This window comes from Papio anubis, chromosome 1 (genome assembly GCF_008728515.1).
Source record: "Papio anubis isolate 15944 chromosome 1, Panubis1.0, whole genome shotgun sequence".
In the NCBI taxonomy this organism is placed as follows: Eukaryota; Metazoa; Chordata; class Mammalia; order Primates; family Cercopithecidae; genus Papio; species Papio anubis.
In genome coordinates, this window is record NC_044976.1 from 45,830,835 (window position 1) to 45,849,539 (window position 18,705).

At 55.1% G+C, this 18,705-nt stretch overlaps 1 protein-coding gene across 1 annotated transcript; it reads left to right on the forward strand.

Annotated features, from left to right (window-relative positions):
• The first annotated feature begins 7,059 nt into the window (after positions 1-7,059).
• On the forward strand, positions 7,060-11,979 carry FOXD2 (forkhead box D2). Its single transcript, XM_021941360.2, has one exon. It carries the CDS (start codon positions 9,432-9,434, stop codon positions 10,917-10,919), a length of 1,488 nt encoding a protein of 495 aa, XP_021797052.2. The 5' UTR covers positions 7,060-9,431; the 3' UTR covers positions 10,920-11,979.
• The last annotated feature ends 6,726 nt before the right edge of the window (positions 11,980-18,705 follow it).

Consider the following 18,705-nt stretch of genomic DNA (forward strand, 5'->3'; position numbering starts at 1 on the left):
CCAGGGACTCAAACGCTATTTTTAAGTCTCTCTCTCTCTCTAGGCTATTTTCCTCTGTGTGTGGGCTTTGATGTCAAAACAGCACTCTCCATGTGGCAGGGAGATGGCTTCTGACAGCTAAGCCTGCGTGCTTGTCTTCTGATCCACAAGGAAAGGCGCTCCTCCCAGAGTCCCAGAGTGCCAGTCCCGTGGTCTACATATTCCCAAATCTCAGAGTCCATATGTCAAATCATGTAGAAGGGGTGACTGGCTACTTAGGTCACTTACCACTGCCTGGACCAATCACTGGGCCTTGAACTTGCAATGGTGTGTATGACCCAGCTGGTGGCCTGTCTGCTCCTGGGGAGTAATTGTGAGGGGGACAAATTGGACAGCCCCATCAGGACCACATGGAACACAGGAGGGAAGGTTTCCTTCAACAGAGGGCCGAGACATGCAAAAGCTGTAAGCACGTTCAGCTCATCATGCCAGGGAGACCGTGTTTTGTTTTACAAGCAGTGTGGAGCCCCTGGAAGACTTTGGCAGGGCTCAGTCTGGAAGTTGGTTTGATTTGTCACAACCATTTTAAAAGGAGGAAACTGAGGCAGAGAGAACAGACAAATCCAATGACTGCTAGAGCCAGAAACCATGGATAAACTCTGTCTGAGAGGGAGACATGTTCTCCTTCCCTCAAAAATGGGGACTGATAGGGGAGAAGCAATCTCTGTTCTTAGCGAACACATAGTTCTATTGATGATCTGAGCTACAACCTCTGTTCTCAGCGAATACAGAATTCTATTGATGATCTACTGATGAACTCCCTAGAGTTCTATAGGGAGTCCCAGACAGAGAGGGAGATATGCCATACCTTCCTTTCTTCATTCCTTTTTTCTTTCTTTCATTAATATATCCACATTCTCTAACATTAATTGAGCACCTACTGTGTGTCAGGCTTTGTGCCTGGCAGGAGGTAGAGTGATTAATAATGATGATGCAAAACATTTATTGAGTTTTTTTTGTTTTTTTTTTTTGTTTTTTGAGACAGAGTCTCACTCTGTTGTCAAGGCTGGAGTGCAATGGCGTCATCTCGGATCACTGCAACCTCCACCTCCTGGGTTCAAGCAATTCTTCTGCCTCAGCCTCCCAAGTAGCTGGGATTATAGGCGCTCACCACTGCACCTGGCTAATTTCTGTATTTTGTTTTGTTTTGTTTTGAGACGGAGTCTTGCTCTGTCGCCAGGCTGGAGTGTGGTGGCACCATCTTGGCTCACTGCAACCTCCGACTCCCTGGTTCAAGCTATTCTCCTGCCTCAGCCTCCCAAGTAGCTGGGACTACAGGCACCTGCCAGCACGCCTGGCTAATTTTTGTATTTTTAGTAGAGACGGGGTTTCACCATGTTGGCCAGGATGGTCTCGATCTCCTGACCTCATGATCCACCCGCCTCGGCCTCCCAAAGTGCTGGGATTACAGGTGTGAGTCACCGTGCCTGGCCTAACTTTTGTATTTTTAATAGAGATGGGGTTTCATCATCCTGGTTTCCAACTCCTGACCTCAGGTGATCCACCCGCCTCAGCCTCCCAAAGTGCTGGGATTACAGGCATAAGCCACCATGCCCAGCCTCTAATGAGCTCTTTCAAAGTTTCAGGCAGTAGGCTAAGTGCTTTACATGAGCATCATCTCATTTAATCCTTACAGCAATCCAATGAGGTAGGTACAATTATTATCCCCATTTTGCAGAGGAGGAAAGATAAAGAGGAACACAAAATGAGCCCTGTTCTCAAGGAGCTCACAGTCTAAAGCAGGGATCCCAAACCCCCGGGCCATTAACTGGTACCTAACCGGTGACCTGTTAAGAACCCAGCCACACAGCAGGAGGTCAGCTGCAGGTAAGCAAGTATTACCACCTGAGCTCCGCCTCCTGTCAGGTCAGTGGCCACATTAGATTCTCATAGGAGCACAAACCCTATTGTGAACTGCGCATGTGAGGGATCTAGGTTGCGTGCTCCTTATTTTTTATTTATTTATTTATTTTTTGAGACTGGAGTCTTACTCTGTTGCCCAGGCTGGAGTGCAGTGGTGCGATCTCAGCTCACTGCAACCTCTGCCTCCTGGTTTCAAGGAATTCTCCTGCCTCAGCTTCCCGAGTAGCTGGGACTAAAGGCACCCACCACTATGCCCGGCTAATTTTTGTATTTTTAGTAGAGGCGGAGTTTCACCATGTTGGCCAGATTGGTCTCAAACTCCTGACCTCAAATGATCCACCCACCTCAGCCTCCCAAAGCGCTGGGATTACAAGGCGTGAGCCATTGTGCCGGCCTGTTGTGTGGTCCTTATGATAGTCTGATGATATGAGGTGGAACAGTTTCATTCCAAAATTATCACCCCACCACCACCTTGATCCATGGAAAAATTGTCTTCCATGAAACCAGTCCCTGGTGCCAAAAAGGTGGAGGACCCCTGGTCTATAATAAAATCTACAGACTGAAAAACAAATAACGAAACCAGATGGAGCTAAGAGCTTTGGGAGCACAGAGGTGGGAGTCATGTGAGCGCAGGAGTGTTGTCAGGGAAAGCACCTCACAAACTTGATGTGTGAAATTAACCAGGAAGGATTAGGAGAAGTGAGCCTGGCTAGAGTGAGCCACTTGCAGAGGTGAAGAGGGAAGAAAGAGCAAATCAGGTGTAAGTAGAGTACAGGAGTTGGAGGTAAGGCTGGACAAGCAGGTAGGGGCCAGGCTGCCAGGTATCCTGTGCAGACAAGGAACCTATACACAGAAAGTGATGCAGCCCTGGGCAGGCCTCAGGCTGCTGAGCAGGTTATCACTGGAGCCTCATGCAAATCACGCTTCCACCTTTTCCACTAACTCCATAATTGCAAGCACCAGAAGGCCTCCTGTTGATCTGGGGTCACAGCAGTGCCCTCTGAGTGTATGAGCAGGAGAAGTTTCTCAGCTCCTCCTTCCCTTGGGTGGTGGTGGTGGATGGGGGAGGGTGGTATTTGCCAGAGTTGAGTCTGTTCCCAGACCTCAGCCCTGCCCACTTGCTGATGTAAGAAATGCAGCCAACCCCTGAAAAGTGGAACCCTTCCAGGTAGCTTGATCTGGGCTGAGGATGGGGGAAAGAAGGGTCTGGCCTCTCAGCATAGCATTGCCCTGCCTGCCTCATCCTGGAGCAATGACCACTCTCCACGTTTCCTCCTGCATTTCCTTGCTCCAATTCAGGTCTCACCCACCAAAGTGAGTTCTCCCCCAAATTACCTGCTCCCCATCCAGGTGAGATGAAGAGGACCCTGGCCTGGGAAAGGGTTTGATTTCCTCCTCTGCTACCAGTTTGCTGTGTGATTTTGGGCAAGTCATCCCTCTCTCTGGGTCTCAATTTCCCCATTGGCGAAATTAACTTTGAAAAATCTACAGTCCAATTTTGGAATGAATAACTTCAGTCTTTATTCACTGGGGGGTGGGGTGGAGTGGGGCAGGGAATGGCATGCCCAGCATGCAACACAAGGCGTGGATGGTGTGGATTCACGGTCTTTTTGGAGAAGAGCAGGCAGGAAGCAGGTCAGCTATGCAGTGTGGCCTGAGAATGAGCTCAGAGCAGGAAGAGGGGAAGAGGAACTGGGCTGTCCAGAAGGCTTCTTTCTGGAAGAGGCAGGACTGGAGCAGGGATTTGAAGCGTGGGTCAGGTTGGAAAAAAAAGCAAACATAAGGAAAGAGTGAAGTCCGGAGGTTGTAAGTCTCTGGATAACTTTTCTAAGCAGGTGGAATGGGAGTAGGGTGAGGAAAGGGTGCTTTGTCTCAAAACTTGTCCTCTAGTTCCTGACTCTCTGTGTGGATGAGAGACTCCTCCAGAGGTCGCTGTTCCCCAGGAATCCATCACTAGCGTCCGCACCGCGAGGCCAGAGCTCCCACTGTTCCCCTGGCTCTGCTTCTATGAGGCTTACGCGGCTCTGCATCCGCCCAGAGGACACAGAGACCTGACAATATTTCCGCCCCCACGAGGGTACTTACGGCCTCGCCAGTCACCCTGTCTGGGACTCAGAAGGGTTACACGCGAAGGCGAGCGCATGTGCACGTCTGTGGTACACGTAGGTAGCTATGGCTCTGCACCCTCCCTCCTGCGCTGCCCCAATTCAGGGCCCGGAAGGGCATCCGGTTCCCGAGGTGCCACTGTGCCAGCAGGCAGTGTGTAATTGGTAGGAGGGAGGCTGCCGCTGGAGTATTCTTGGCTGTCCCTCAGTGCGATCCCTGCATGAACTCCTCCTTTTCCATGCTACAGTCACAGACACTCAGCCCAGGCGCACGGTCGCACATCCTTATTCCCCATTAAGGTCTCGCTGCTGACCCCAGCAGGTTTGTCGTCCCTGACCAGGTCGCAAGGCTTCAGACTCTGGGGGGAAGTCGTGGGCCTAGATGATGAGGCTTCCAGGCAGTCCTGGGTCCACTCTACGGACACCAAGTGTGAGGTCTGGAGGGAAGGACACAGGACACAGGATGCAAGACGGGCGCCCGTCACTCAGGGTCGCAATCCGCCATACAGAGCCACTGTTGTCCAGAGGACAGACACGAGGACAGAGAAAGAGAGGCTTGGCCCATGGGGCCGAGGAACCCACAAGAGCACACTTAGACATGAGGTTCTCCCTTCCACATACCTGGAAGCATCCCCCACTGCCCCTGGCCGCCTCTGCTCTCAAGAGCGTGGAGCCTTCCCTACCACTCCGTGAACTCTGTGGATCTTCGGGACCGGCGGGTTTTAAGTGACGCTATTTTTGCTCTCTCCTGAGGTCGCAACCCTCTTCCCACAAACAACAGCCGACAGGCTCCGCAGCTCGCCTTGGTCTCCACGCGCAGTACTCGCAGTACTCGAGTGCAGAGTGCTTAAGCGAGCCCCCTGCCACATAGTCCAGGGTTGGGGGCGGGGGGAGATGGGGCTGGGAGGGGACAGTGGCCAGGAGTAGTGGAAAGAGAAGATGGAAATTCATACTTTCGAACTTTGCCCAGCAGACGTGTGGGGGTTACGGCGGAGGCACCTGCCTCTGATCCAGCACCTGAAGTGGGCAGCTGGGCTTCAGAGTTGAAGGTGCACACACTGGAGCCCCAGTCATTTCTGTGCATGGATAACATGTCTGAGGTCTGCCCCGGCAAGTCGCAGGATCTGGAGTCTCCCGCCTCCCACCTGGGCTAAGGAAGCTGATCGCTCCTGAGCAGCCAAAGATCCGGGTGGAGAAAGGGGCCGGGAGAGATACCGGCTGAGGCTAGACAGCTGTCTTGCTTTGGAGCTGCAGCTAGGTCCGGAGTGGGAAGGAGGAGGCTCACGCGGGCTTTGCCGCTTTCCCCGAGGGTGGCCAGTTTTGTGAATAAAATTAGATAAGTCTGCGAGCGTAGTTCCCCAAGCCCAGCTCAGGCTTCCGTTTGCAGCGGCGCTGGCCGAGCTCGAACCACTGAAAAGGGCCGCGTGCAATCGTTCCGCTGTGCCTCGGGACAAACTCCGCTTTAAGCCAGTGCCGCTCTCCAGCAGTTTCCTGATTGTCTTAATTAGATCCGTATAATCGCTGGAAGGCTTTTCTTTCCCAGAGCCGAGAACAGCTCATTTATGGGGACCAAAAGGAAGAGAGGGAGAGGCGACCCGGACGCCACTGACAGCAACGTATTCTTCGCAAAAACCACTCAATACTAGTGGAAAAACCCAACAGCCATCCCCCGCAGCCCGCCAACGCTTCCTCCCAATTGTTCTGGGCTGCACGAGGGAGATGGCCGGGCCGTGGAACAGATGCAGAAGCAGGCCGGGCACGACCAGAGACGCTGTAACCCAGACCCGCAGAGTCTGGGGCTTTCCGCTCTTTGGCGGCTGCAGCAGGAATGGGTGCTGGAGCCCAAGGCTTCCGGAAAAGGGTCGAGGTTTTCGCGGAGGGAGCGACGGACTCACGCGGGTTCGCAGGCACTGCTGCAAGACGCCGAACAGGCTGAGCCCGCAGGCGGAAGAAGCAGGGGTCACGGGAGAAGCAAAGAAAACGAAATAAATTCTGAATCCCGCGGTCGCCTTTCTCCCAGACCACAGTGCGCTTACTCCTGACACTGTTGAAAACAAACTGGCCCAGAACCTTGGAAGGGACGAGAGACTACTAGAAATCCCTCTATACAGAGCAGAGCTCGGTTAGGGAAATAGCTATTTGGACAGAGGGGTTCTGGGCTGGGAACCCAGACATGTAGGTCCACCTCAGCTTAGGGCCCCTCAAAAGCCTGACAAGTAACATGATCTCCTGGACCTCAGTTTCAGCTCCTGTAAAAAGTATGTACGTGAAGGGTCTGGATTCTCCCTCCCCAACCCTGCAGAGCAGAGGCTGGGGATTCTGTACTCCCCTTCCCCAGTGCAGGTCTCAGTAGCAGTGAATGTGCAGCAAGGCCAGGCAGAAGCAAGGGCTGGCTGCTGCAGTTGCTTGGTAGAACTTCTTGTCTGAAGCAGGAAATTTGGGCAGCAAATGCCCTGGCTAGTCTTACCCTGACTGGAGCCTGGGTAGACAGGGCAGTGTTGGCAAGGAAGGAAGCTGCTGGTTCCCATTTGCCGTTTTAGAAATGAGGACATTCAGGTCGGGCGGGGTGGCTCACGCCTGTAGTCCCAGCACTTTGTGAGGCCAAGGCGGGTGGATCACCTGAGGTAGGGAGTTTGAGACTAGCCTGACCAACATGGAGAAATTTCGTCTCTACTAAAAACACAAAATTAGCCGGGCGTGGTGGTGCATGCCTGTAATCCCAGCTATTCCTGAGGCTGAGGCAGGAGAATCGCCTGAACCTGGGATGCAGAGGTTGCGGTGAGCTGCTGAGATCACACCATTGCACTCCAGCCTGGGCAACAAGAGCGAAACTCTTTCTCAGCAAAAAAAAAAAAAAGAAAAAAGAAAAAAGAAAGAAAGAAAGAAAAAAGACATTCAGAAGGTGAAATGGAGTAGGATGACGCCAACACTGTTTTTCTCTTCACTTATTTAGATAGTAGCAGAGCTGAGCTGGCTTGGAGTTGGTGTGTGGTCCATGGTGTGGGGTTCTGGGAGTGTGAGACAGATATCCATGTAGTCAAGAGCGAGCTTGAGGTATGTGTAGGGTTGCCAGATAAAATAAATCTGCTAAATCTAGCAACCCTAGGTATGTGAGTTTACTTGGACTCATGCAAGAAGCTTCTCTCCAAGACCTTTTTCCCCCAGATAGTATGTCACCCAGGAAATTCCAATTCCAGGGCTACAAGTCCCTGTCCAATTTGCTGTCCATGGTTTGAGGACGGGATTTCTCTTTTTTCCAAGGACAGTTTATGCTGGAACAGCACATTAAGTGGATCGCCTTGGTCAGAAGTCCCAGAGGGGGCCCAGGCGACTTGCTCTCAAAGGACATAAGTAGTCACACACCTACCTTCCATTGTTTTCTGCCCTTAGCTGGGGGCGGGGGGGGGGGGGGATGAAGAACTCTATTTTGAAGATTCTGTGAAAAGGGTTGCAATACAACCTGTTCTATCTCTTTGCAGGAGCCTGGGTGAGTTTTTTCTCCCTATCCTGGATCTGTGTAGCTCCATCTGTGGAATGGGAGAGTTGGATTAACACCAGGCTATCCCGTAGATTGGAGGCTGCTGTTAGATGAAACTGCGAAGTGTTCTCAGTACCCTTTCCTAAATGGCCTAGAATATGGCTACACTTATACATCAGTTCTGAGGTAGGTGTTACTAGCCTCCTTTTTACAAAGGCAGAAACAAAGCGCAAAGAAACTTGCCCAAGGTGACAGAGCGGGTAAGTAGTGAAGCCAGGATTGGAACCCCAGGAGCCTGACTTAGGTCGCTGCTCTTAACTACCATGCAGACCCAGAAACTGAGGCTCCGAAGCGGGGAAGTCATCTAATGAGGGTCACACAGCCTTGCGACAGCAGAGGCAGCTGGGATTCCGACCTCGCACGCCCGAGCTTTGACCACTGTGCGGCGCTGTCGGGGCAGCAGCCCAGGCATCCGCTCAGTTCTTGCTCACGTCCAGCGCCCATCTCTCCCTTCCGTGCCCCAGAGGTTGAAATGGGCCCACTCTGTGTTGAAGCTGCTTGTTTCTGGGTCCTGGAGGGAGGCCAGGGGAGAAAGAGGTCTAATAGGATGGGCAGGAACCTGGCTGGTGAGAAACAAGGCACAGGGCCAACCTTACTTGCACAAGACTTTTGAGATGAAGGCAACACTTGGTCGAGGTTAGGGTTCACTGACCGGGTGTCGGGCGGGGGGCGGAGGGGGTCCTGCCGCCTGTCGGTGGGGCCCAGAACCCTGGGAGCCAGGAAGGTAGGAGGTGTCCAGTCCTCAGGGCAACTGGGGCCAGGGAGAGGAGAGGGAGAAATTAAGCGGATTCCCAGACCCGTGAACAGACACACCCAGGCAAATGCCGTTTCCACAGAGACTCATGGAGAGTGAGACAGTCACAGAGACCGAGACAAACGGATGCCGAGACCGAGAGGGTTGGAGGACAGGCAAACTCGGAGCGGCAGACCGGCCCGCGCCCCAGGAACGCGGCCACAGCTGCCGCCGCTCTGCCCGGCCTCCCCACGCGGAGAGGGGTGGCGGGCTCGGCCGCGGAGGGAGGAGAGGGCGCCCCGCCGCAATCTCACCTCCCAGGCCCAAGGCTGCGGGCGCCAAGTTTGCTCCTGGTGATCACTCGAATGCGTCTCCTCTCGGGCCGGAAGTCCTGCGAGCTCGGGTGGGCGCCGCGGGCCGCGCTGGGGCAGCGTGGGTCCCGGCGTCTCAAGCTCGCGCTCCCACTGCGCTACGGCCCCAGTGGCCCGGGCGCCGCCTTGGGAAGAGGACGGGTGGGGACTGCTGCCACTTCCCTGGCTGCGGCTGGCGCCCGAGTGAGCCTTAACATCCAGGGACTGAGCGTTCTGAAGGCGGCGACTCCACGGAGCGCAGGGTGCAGGAGCAGCGGCGAAGACAAGGGCCCACCTCCGGCCACTCCAGCCCAGCTCCCGCCGCGGCGGCGGTTTGTTCCCGCCGGGCCCCTCAGCGGAGGCGCTACGCCCGCCCCTGCCGCCTCGCCCCACCCCGCCCAGGGAGCTCCGCCCTGGCCCGCGGCTCTTCCGCCTTAGGCAGCCGCTAGGCGGGAGGGACAGTCCCCCACCCCCAACCACTGCAACCCCGAGGGGACTAGGAGCTGAGGCCCGCCCAGGTAAGGAAAGGCCTCAGCTCCTTCCGCCCCTGCGGCGGGTCCCAGCTCCGGCTCCTGGGGTAGTGGCGGGGGCCGCCAACTGGGCGCGCCCTGGAAGGTGAGCGCGGCCGAGCTGGGCCGCCAGGGGGCGCTGCGGAGCCGGGGGACACCCCTCCCTGCCTGCCTCAGTCCCCCGCCCCCTCCCCGCCCGCGCGCAAAACGCACTCGCCCCAGAGGCAGCGCGGCCGAGCCGGAGCCGCTGCCGGAGCGGAGCCGGAGAGTGGCGGCGGCGGCGGCAGCGGCACCATGACCCTGGGCAGCTGCTGCTGCGAGATCATGTCCTCCGAGAGCTCCCCGGCCGCGCTGTCCGAGGCCGACGCAGACATAGACGTGGTGGGCGGCGGCAGCGGAGGGGGGGAGCTCCCAGCCCGCTCCGGGCCCCGCGCCCCCCGGGACGCGCTCCCCCACGGCCACGAGCCTCCCCCGGAGGAAGCCGAGGCAGACGTAGCCGAGGACGAGGAAGAGTCGGGTGGCTGCTCGGACGGCGAGCCCCGAGCTCTGGCGCCCCGGGGGGCGGCGGCCGCAGCAGAGAGCCCGGGGCCAGGCGCAGCGGCGGCCCGCGGCGCAGCGGGGCCCGGGCCGGGACCGCCGTCGGGGGGCGCGGCGACGCGGAGCCCTTTGGTGAAGCCGCCCTACTCGTACATCGCGCTCATCACCATGGCCATCCTGCAGAGCCCCAAGAAGCGGCTGACGCTGAGCGAGATCTGCGAGTTCATCAGCGGCCGCTTCCCCTACTACCGGGAGAAGTTCCCCGCCTGGCAGAACAGCATCCGCCACAACCTCTCGCTCAACGACTGCTTCGTCAAGATCCCCCGCGAGCCGGGCAACCCGGGAAAGGGCAACTACTGGACGCTGGACCCGGAGTCGGCCGACATGTTCGACAACGGCAGCTTCCTGCGGCGCCGCAAGCGCTTCAAGCGGCAGCCCCTTCCGCCGCCGCACCCACACCCGCACCCTCACCCGGAGCTGCTGCTGCGTGGCGGGGCCGCGGCGGCGGGGGACCCCGGCTCTTTCCTGCCCGGCTTCGCTGCCTACGGCGCCTACGGCTACGGCTACGGGCTGGCTCTCCCGGCCTACGGCGCACCCCCGCCGGGGCCGGCCACGCACCCGCACCCGCACCCGCATCCGCACGCTTTCGCCTTCGCCGCGGCAGCCGCCGCCGCTCCTTGCCAGCTGTCGGTTCCCCCAGGCCGCGCCGCCGCGCCTCCACCCGGACCTCCGACGGCCTCGGTGTTCGCGGGCGCGGCATCTGCCCCAGCTCCTGCGCCCGCCTCAGGCTCGGGCCCGGGCCCCGCAGGCCTGCCCGCCTTCCTGGGCGCCGAGCTGGGCTGCGCCAAAGCCTTCTACCCGGCGTCCCTGAGCCCTCCCGCAGCCGGCACCGCGGCGGGTCTGTCCACCGCACTTCTGCGCCAGGGTCTCAAGACGGACGCGGGCGGTGGTGCAGGCGGCGGGGGCGCCGGAACAGGGCAAAGGCCTTCCTTCTCTATAGACCACATCATGGGCCACGGTGGCGGCGGGGCAGCACCCCCGGGCGCCGGCGAGGGCTCGCCGGGACCGCCATTCGCGGCAGCCGCGGGTCCTGGGGGCCAAGCCCAGGTCTTGGCCATGCTGACTGCTCCGGCCCTGGCTCCGGTAGCGGGCCACATTCGCCTCTCGCATCCCGGGGACGCGCTGCTGTCCTCAGGGTCCCCGTTTGCCAGCAAAGTCGCCGGCCTTAGTGGCTGCCACTTCTGACCGCAGCAGGCCCAGGGCCGGTTAGGTCCGCACTCCTCAGCCTCTCCCGGGAGCTTCTGCGGTCCCAGCGGAACTCAGGGAGTCTATTTATGAAGTCTCCAGACCTTGGGCCGGCACGCGTGACTCGGCACTTCAGTCTCCACGCACAGAATCTCGCAGATAGTTGGGACCAAGCGGGCTCTATCGTTCAGGGCGACAGGCCCGGGGCTACGCGAAGAAGTCGCAGGCCAAGATCCTTTACAGTTTGAGAAATAAAAGCAGGGGGGTGGGGGCTTCGTTTTTCCCCTGCCTCTGCGCCTCTCGGCGAACACATTCCCGGAGAGATGCCTGACCAGGCTCCACGGATCCCGCCAGAAACACCAACAGAGGGTCTCCCTTTCTGCGTTTCCCCTCTCACTTCTTCCCCAACGTTGAGACCCGGCTTGTCCAATATTATAATTTAAAGACATCTATTATCTGCTTTGTGCTTAAAAGAAAAATTCAACTTTTTTTTTTTTTTTTTTTTGCTGTTCTCCAAGGAAGTTCGTTTCCTCTGAAGCCTAAACCAGTGTCTACGCAGGCGGAGCGGAACGAAGAGGTGAAGCGGGGGTCTTTATATTCCCAGCAGAAACCCTGGATCCCACTCCACTGAGGAAAATCCTTTCTCTTTTGTGTTTGGGTGCTTTTAAAGGAATTTTTTTCCTTTCCCTTGACTGGCTGGGTCCAGCCATCCCCGACCAGCAACCCTGTCAGTGTTCCACCCTGTCCCAGGCCCTGTGATATTTATTGTGGCTAAAGGCAATGAGATTGGGTGGAAGAGAAGGGTCTGGGCCAGGGACTGGAGAGGTGGGGTTGGAGTGGGCAAGGGCACACCCTGTGGCAGGGGGTCCTGTAATTTTATGTAAATATCTGTACAGCGGGCTGCTCGGCGTTCTCTGTCCACTGGGTGTGCATTGATTTAAACTTCTCCACTGTGGGGAAACTCTGTGAAATCGTCTGATGGTCTGTGTGGAAGAAAAGAAAAATCTGTCTACCCCCTATTCCCCATTGGTGTCAATTGAATAAATGTATGTGAACTTCAGCAGTCACCAGCTCTGTCTGCTTGCCTGCACTCTCCCTGGCCCCTAATGGGGCTCTCCCAGAAAAGCTTAGCTCCCCAGCAGAGGGGGAGTGAGGAAAGGCCCCTGTGCAGCCCACGCAGGCAGAGAAGGGTTTGAGCTTAGAGGATGCAAGGGGCACTTTAGTCTTGGCCTTCAGCTGCTAATGAGGCCGAATCTCTGGGAAGCCTGTGGCCTCTCCCGCACTTTCATTTTCGTTCTAGTCTTAAGAAGGTTTTTGGCTGGAGTTTTGCCTGAGGTTGTGTTTCCAGTGCACCTGAGGATTCTCATGTCCTTCTAGTTTGGATGTTGGCACAGCTCGGGCAGATCTGGGTGCTAAGGGTTCATGAACACTCTACCCACTAAGTACAATTTAAGGTGAACATGTCTGGTGATGTGTACTCCGTATGCCTCTATTTCTGAGTGAAGGGCTTTTATGGAACTTTTGATTCGTTTTTGTGTTTGTCTGGGTCGGCACAGCTGCTTGCTTTTTTGTCGTGTGTGTGTGTGTGTGTGTGTGTGTGTGAACTGTATTTCAGAATATCTGCATTTTTATTTCTATGTATGTCGGTGAACATGTCTTTGTGATGTTTGTGATTCTCAGTCCTGTCTTTCTGTCTCTGAGAGGAGAGGTTTCTCCCTGGCCGCTTTAGGGCCTTGTCTGGAATCCCCTCTCCCCCCCCCACCCCCCAACACAGTAACAGAGTAAAAGGCTTGGACTGAGGACTGTGAAACCTTTCTTTCCTCCAGCCTCCAGAGAGGGTTAGAGGGGCACCATGAGCTGCTCATTCACTGTGAGATGAATGAGTCAGTGGGGTTACACTCAAGGTAAAACTTCTCATCCCTTGAGCCAGACTCATAGCTGGAAGCTACTGCCTGAGTGCAAATCCATTGGTCTTGTTGGAGTCTTCCATAAACCCATTGAGCCTCCCATTTCTCTGCTTGTGCCCAGGACTCCCAGTGGCCAGACTTGTGTTGAGTGAGAGATGATCTTTTGGTGAAGCAGAGATGACTGCTTAGCTCTTTTCTCTGTATATTCCAGTGAGATTAATAGGAGAGGAGAAACAGAGGTGCAAGAAGAGGCAATGTAGCCTTCACAGAAAACAGACACATGTTGAGGGCAAGGGTTGGGAGATGAAGTGACAGACAGAGAAGGAAGAAGACAGGGTCAGAGACCCAGATGCAGGGAACTTGAGAGGGGTGAGCCACACAGGCCTCTTCAGCTAGGATCCCTGCAGCTGGCAATAGTAGAAAAGAAGGAGGAGGTGGAGGACTGAGACCACTGTAGAAAGGGTGTCAAAATCAGGATTAGGGTGGGAAGAACACACCAGAGCTGGGGAAGGGTTGTTTGGGATTCCCAAGTCTCTCATCGCCTTCACCAGTGGAGAAGAGATGAGGCTCAAGGTGCATATAGTAGACGCAGTCCCTCTGCCAGAGGCAAGGCAACCCTCTCCTTGTTGAGAGACTGTGGAAGTGGAGGGAGGTCAAATGGAGTGGGCCACCTTCCCACCATTTATCAAATGGTCCAGGCGAAGTAAGGTTAGATTGGATAGTATAAAGGGAGAAACAGCTGCTGATACTGGGATGATGGTCTCTGGCTGGTTGCTTCATTTACTTAAATTTCTCCGAGTTTAATTTCGTTTATTTTCACTTGAGGAAGGGTGACTGTGACTGAAGGAACATGCACGCACACAAGTGAGCGTGTGTGTGTGTGTGTGTGTGTGTGTGTGCGCGCGCTCTCAGTAAAGCACTTTGTAGCTATGTGACCTCACCATGAATATGTCACTCCCAGATATTAGATTGGAGCTTTATGTAAAATATTTATTAATTGGTTTTTCCTCTTTAGAGGAGAAAATTAAGTCAGCCAGAATTATGTCTGATGGTGGATAGTTAGATAATTCCACAACTGCTATTTATAGGAGAAGCAGCAGACCCTTTTGTGTGTGTGTGTGTGTGTGTGTGTGTGTGTGAGAATTTATCTGAGCATGTTGCTTGGTGTCTCTGTATTGGAGGAGCCGTATCAGGAAAAGATAGGAAAAAGAGGACTGGGGAACAAGAGTGAGATGCACCCTTATAGGGGCTTCTAGGGATCTTGGAGCCCCAGACCCATGACTCAAACGCCACTTTCTCAGTGGGCCAAGAAGGGTAGACCTGAGCCAGAGAAGATTGTGGTCTGAGGACTGGGAGTCAGAAGCCACTGATGCCCAACTGGCCTCGAAAAATACCCAGAAAGGGAATTGCTGCGGGAGCTCCCAAGACTCCAGGTGCTTATGGCAGAGAAGAAGGGAGGGTATTTAGAGTTTGGGGCTCCTTTAGGTTGTCTTTCTGGGGAACCTGTTAGGAGCTGGGAAGAGCCCATTTGGGATCTGGACTTCAAGGCAAAGGATGAGGGAGTTCAGGATTTGTATGGTAGAACCCTCCTGTATGTTTTTTAATTCCTCCTGACTGGAAGGGCCTAATGGGTGACTCTCTCCCAACCTATGGGTGCATAGGGTGGGTGTTCAGTTTAAGGAGGCTCACTTAGGCATCCTGGGAGGAGAAACAGGCTATCCCATCTGGAGGGGCTCCTGTAGGTTGCCTCTGTGCTTGGGTGGAGGCAACTGAGGTTCTGCTGCCCTGCAGGCCCCAACAATCAGTGACAATAATAAGAAAATATTCAGGGCATACCTTCATCTCTCGAAGGTGAGAAAAAAAAAGAAGGTAGAAAATCGGCCTGGGGTTCAGAGTGCTGCTGAGAGCTGGCAGTTTAAAGGGAAAGAAAATTGGCGAATTTCACTGGTCAATTTCACTTCATTTCGTTCAATTTCGTTCAATTTCATTCCTTTTCATCCAGCGCCGGGAGGCCCGAGGCCACAAGGAAGGGGAGGGGGTCTTTCCGGGCGAATTTCCCTCATCTTATAGATTTACTTTCCAGGGCTGTGAGGAACAGCCTTGATTCTGAAACTTCGACATACGTTTTTCAGCCGCCGCTAAGAGCAGACATTTTATTTTATTGAAGGGTATTTGGTTTGGGTGATCGAAGCACATCGGTAAGCCTCTCCGCACTTCTCTTTTGCAGCCCAATTAAAGCGGTTAATTCTTTTCACCGCTTATTCCTCCCCATCTTTCTTTCTTTCTCCTGGGGCTCCTCGGACCACCCAGGAGCCGGAGTTGAGGTGGGGGCGGACACTTCCCCTCCATATCCAATTTGTTCTCGCCACAGCGGGCGCGTCTTCGTGGTTACAAAGCGCTTTTTCCCTGATGACTTTTTTCCCTTTTTCAAAAACACTTCTTTCTCCCCCCCTTCAACTAGCAACCCTCCCCAGGCCCACCCCTCCTCCCTCTCCGCTCCGGTTTATTTAAACTTCGCCTCCTCCAGCGCCGCCGCAGCGCGCACTTAATGAAGTTGAAGGCTCGGTGAGCCCGGGTGAAGAGGGTTTGGAATCTGTTGAAAGGGGCGTTTTGTGACACTGATTGGGGCGGGGGCGGGGGCAGTCGCGGACCAGACAATGACCGACCAGGAGGGTTTTCCTGCGCACAGGGTCAGGCGAATAAAGGCGCCGACGCTGTTTAAACGAGGGACCCCGCAAGAGAAAGGGAGAAAAGATTTTGAGTGTGGAGCGTGCCTCGTAAGGTTTCGTGCTTAGGGGAAGTTGGGAGGAGGCACCTCGCCTAGAGTCTTTACGAACCGAATTCGGAGTTTATTTAGAATCCTATGCATCAAGCCAAAGAAAAGCGGGGCGAGTTTGGGTTTGCGCCTAACTTAATTCCGATACATGCCTCAAAAGGTGGTCTAGGCTGGGGCCTGGGGAGGCGTTCAGGAGGGCCAACCGGGACGATGACATCCAGCCCACATTTGTCTCTGTGGCTGGCGCACTGAGGTTTGGCGCTCTGGAGAAACGTTGAAAGAAAACTAAAGATGGGCAGTGGTCGGGCAGGATAACTCATCCTCCTAAAGCGTTTGTGAGCAAAACAAATGTTGATTGGATTTTTTGGAGCGGAATTACTCTGCTCTTTAAGGTCGGCGCAGACACATACCAACAGAGAACCTGCAGACAGGACAGAGGTTTCCAGCTCTGGTTTCGGGAACGTATTTTTCCGCGGGCTAGTGGGCGCGGCGCGGCTCGGCGCTGGGCGGAGCGGGCACCGCCTCCTTCCGTAGCGGAGCGAGAGCTGCGGCTGGAGGCTGCGGCCGCTCCGGAGGCCTGGAGGCTTCGGACTGCGGGGGAAGGAAGGCGGTTTCCTCCGCAGCGCCCCGGAGCTGGACTCCCCACCGTCACCTTGTGGGTTGTTTCTGGCGCTCCCTCCGCTCTCAGCCTCGAGTCCTGGGTCCCTGCGGAGCGCTGTCTTTTCGCTCCACGCGGACTCCGAGCGGAAGTCGCTCGCTGTCCGCGACTTTGCATTTCTCCCGCAGCGGAGGTCTCTGCCCGGTGCCTTCCTCCTGGCACACCAGCCTCCTCGCCGAAATTTCGTCGTCAAGAGGGTAACAGAGTCCCAGGCTTTACTGCCACTCCACTCCCTGCTCGGTTATTTAAGAGATATGCGGCTTCCGGGGGGTTTTCTTCAGACCCCGCAAGTGCGCTAGGCTGGGAAGGATGCGCTCAGATGCAGCTACAGAGGTTCCGCGCGTTTCACCACGGGAAGCCCGGGCCTTAGAGATCTGTTCTCGGTTCTCCAGGTGTTGGAAAGTTGCCTCAGGCTGCTCCCACCTCTGGGGCATTTCTGTCTACGCAGGCAGAAGGATCTTTGGAATTGCGGTTGCATGGATCTTAGTTCTGGAAAGGGGGAATCACTGGGGGAACAAAAAATTCACATCCGTCCCTTGTATTCCTAAAAATCACTGCAGACCTGAAAAGTGCATTTCGAGTTATCTGTGTAGACACTGCCGGGGTGTGTGTGGTGGCGGAGGGTGGGAGAAGCGCCGGGGGTACAGGAATGGACTTTATTGTTCACATTAACTCACCGGTGCTTAGAGAGGATCCGCGATTCGCGCCCTCCTCCCCCAGCAGGTGTCTATGCAGTTCGGACTCCTGGGCTTGGATGCCCCATCCCATTCAGATGCAAATGTGCTGGGTTCGGGTTGAGTGTGGGAAGTCCACCCCCCTACCCCCACCCCTGCCCACGCCTTCCTTCCCTGACGCCTCTTCTGGGCCTTTTGGGTTCCGGTCTCAACTTTGAGTTGCCTGTAAATCTTTTTGAGATAGGTCTTACCTCCTCAACAGTCACCATAGACAAAGAGGGCAACTAGTGAGGCTACTGCGTGAATTAGCCTCGGACCCAGAGGGCAGGAGCTTGGGGGTTTTGAGGACAGCACGGCTCCACTTTCCACTTTGGAGTGGAACCTCACACAGCAGATAGTTTGTGCAGCTGGGAAGATGGGCCCTGAACCGAACGGTATGAGAATATGTATCCTAAGGCTGGTTTTGGCCCCAGTTCACTAGGTCCCGGCCGCCCCAGCCAGCTATGGTTTGTAGAGTCCGAAGGCAGGCAGGAGGATCTCAGATTGAGGATCGAGCAAGGACTGAGGATCGTTCCTTGTGTCTGTTTGCAAGCCCATGGGTCTTGCAATGCGAGGGCAGACAAACTACGAAGTGGGCTCCGGTTCCGATGAGCCATAGGGCCTCTCCGGCCCCTGATCTGAGCACCCCCCACCTTGGTCCATCTGCTGACCATCTAAAATGTGTAAGGCCAGCGTCAGGGCTCAGTGTGTGACCAAGAACAGTTTTCCTGCTTGAGGGGTTACCTGGTAATGCTGAAACACAGGCGAGTTAATTTTCCCCCAACTCTGGGGATCTTTTTCCTGTCTGGCTCCTTCTTTCCTTCCTTAAATATTTACTGAGCACCTACTGTGTGCTGGGCATTGTCCTGGAGGTGCAAGCAGTGAATTTCTGCCTGGCATCATTACAAGCAATCTAACTTGGTAGTTGAGAAACCAAAGAAAGATATAACGATGAATTATCACCATATTTGAAGTTAAAAAAAAAAAAAGAAGAAGAACTTTGGTGTTTTAAGGGTTAAGTTTGTAGCTTTTCACTTTGTCATAACTGCTCCAGGTATCACAGCCCATCGATGTGTGCCTTCTGGGTGTTTGGGATCTGTGATTGTGTTTATGCTTGTGTGTGAGAGGGTATGGATATGCATCAGTGTGTGCAGGAGAATGTGCTTAGGGGTAGATATTGATGAATGACTATGTGTGTGCTAAGGTATACTTGTGATGTATCAGTGTGAGTCTGTGAGTGCAGTGAGTCTCCCTGACTGTCTTGGGCAGAGGCTGGAGAAATGTGAGTGAAGAGGATTGGAGTGGAAGGGTTAGGAATGGGTCCCTGCCTGAGTTCCCAGCCTCTTCCTCTGTTCCTTAGCAAAGATTAGGACCTGTCCTTCTTCCAGCTTCCTTCCCTACTGCAGACAAGGATGGGAACGTGGAGCACAAAGTGAAGGTGCTAATGGAGTGCAGTGAGGGCAGCAGTGGAGCAGTCAGTCCTCCTCCCATGGTTCTTACCTCTTACCTTTCCCGCTATGTCCAGCCCCTGCAGCCTGCCTGGGGGTCAGGATCCAGGTTGTTCCAGAGTAGCTGAGAGGCTTCTTTGTGTGGCCCTAGACCTGTTCTCTGGCCTGGTGCTGCTAGCCCCCTCTCCTCTAGACCACACAGAGTGTGCTGGCTACTGGTCCTAGGTGACTGTGGAGTCTTCCCTTCCATTGCCAGAAAACTAGCCTACATCAAGGAGGCAGGT

What these genes read in the sequence shown, in the direction of transcription:
- FOXD2 (XM_021941360.2), top strand. Translation starts at nt 9,432, where the DNA reads ATGACCCTGGGCAGCTGCTGCTGCGAGATCATGTCCTCCGAGAGCTCC.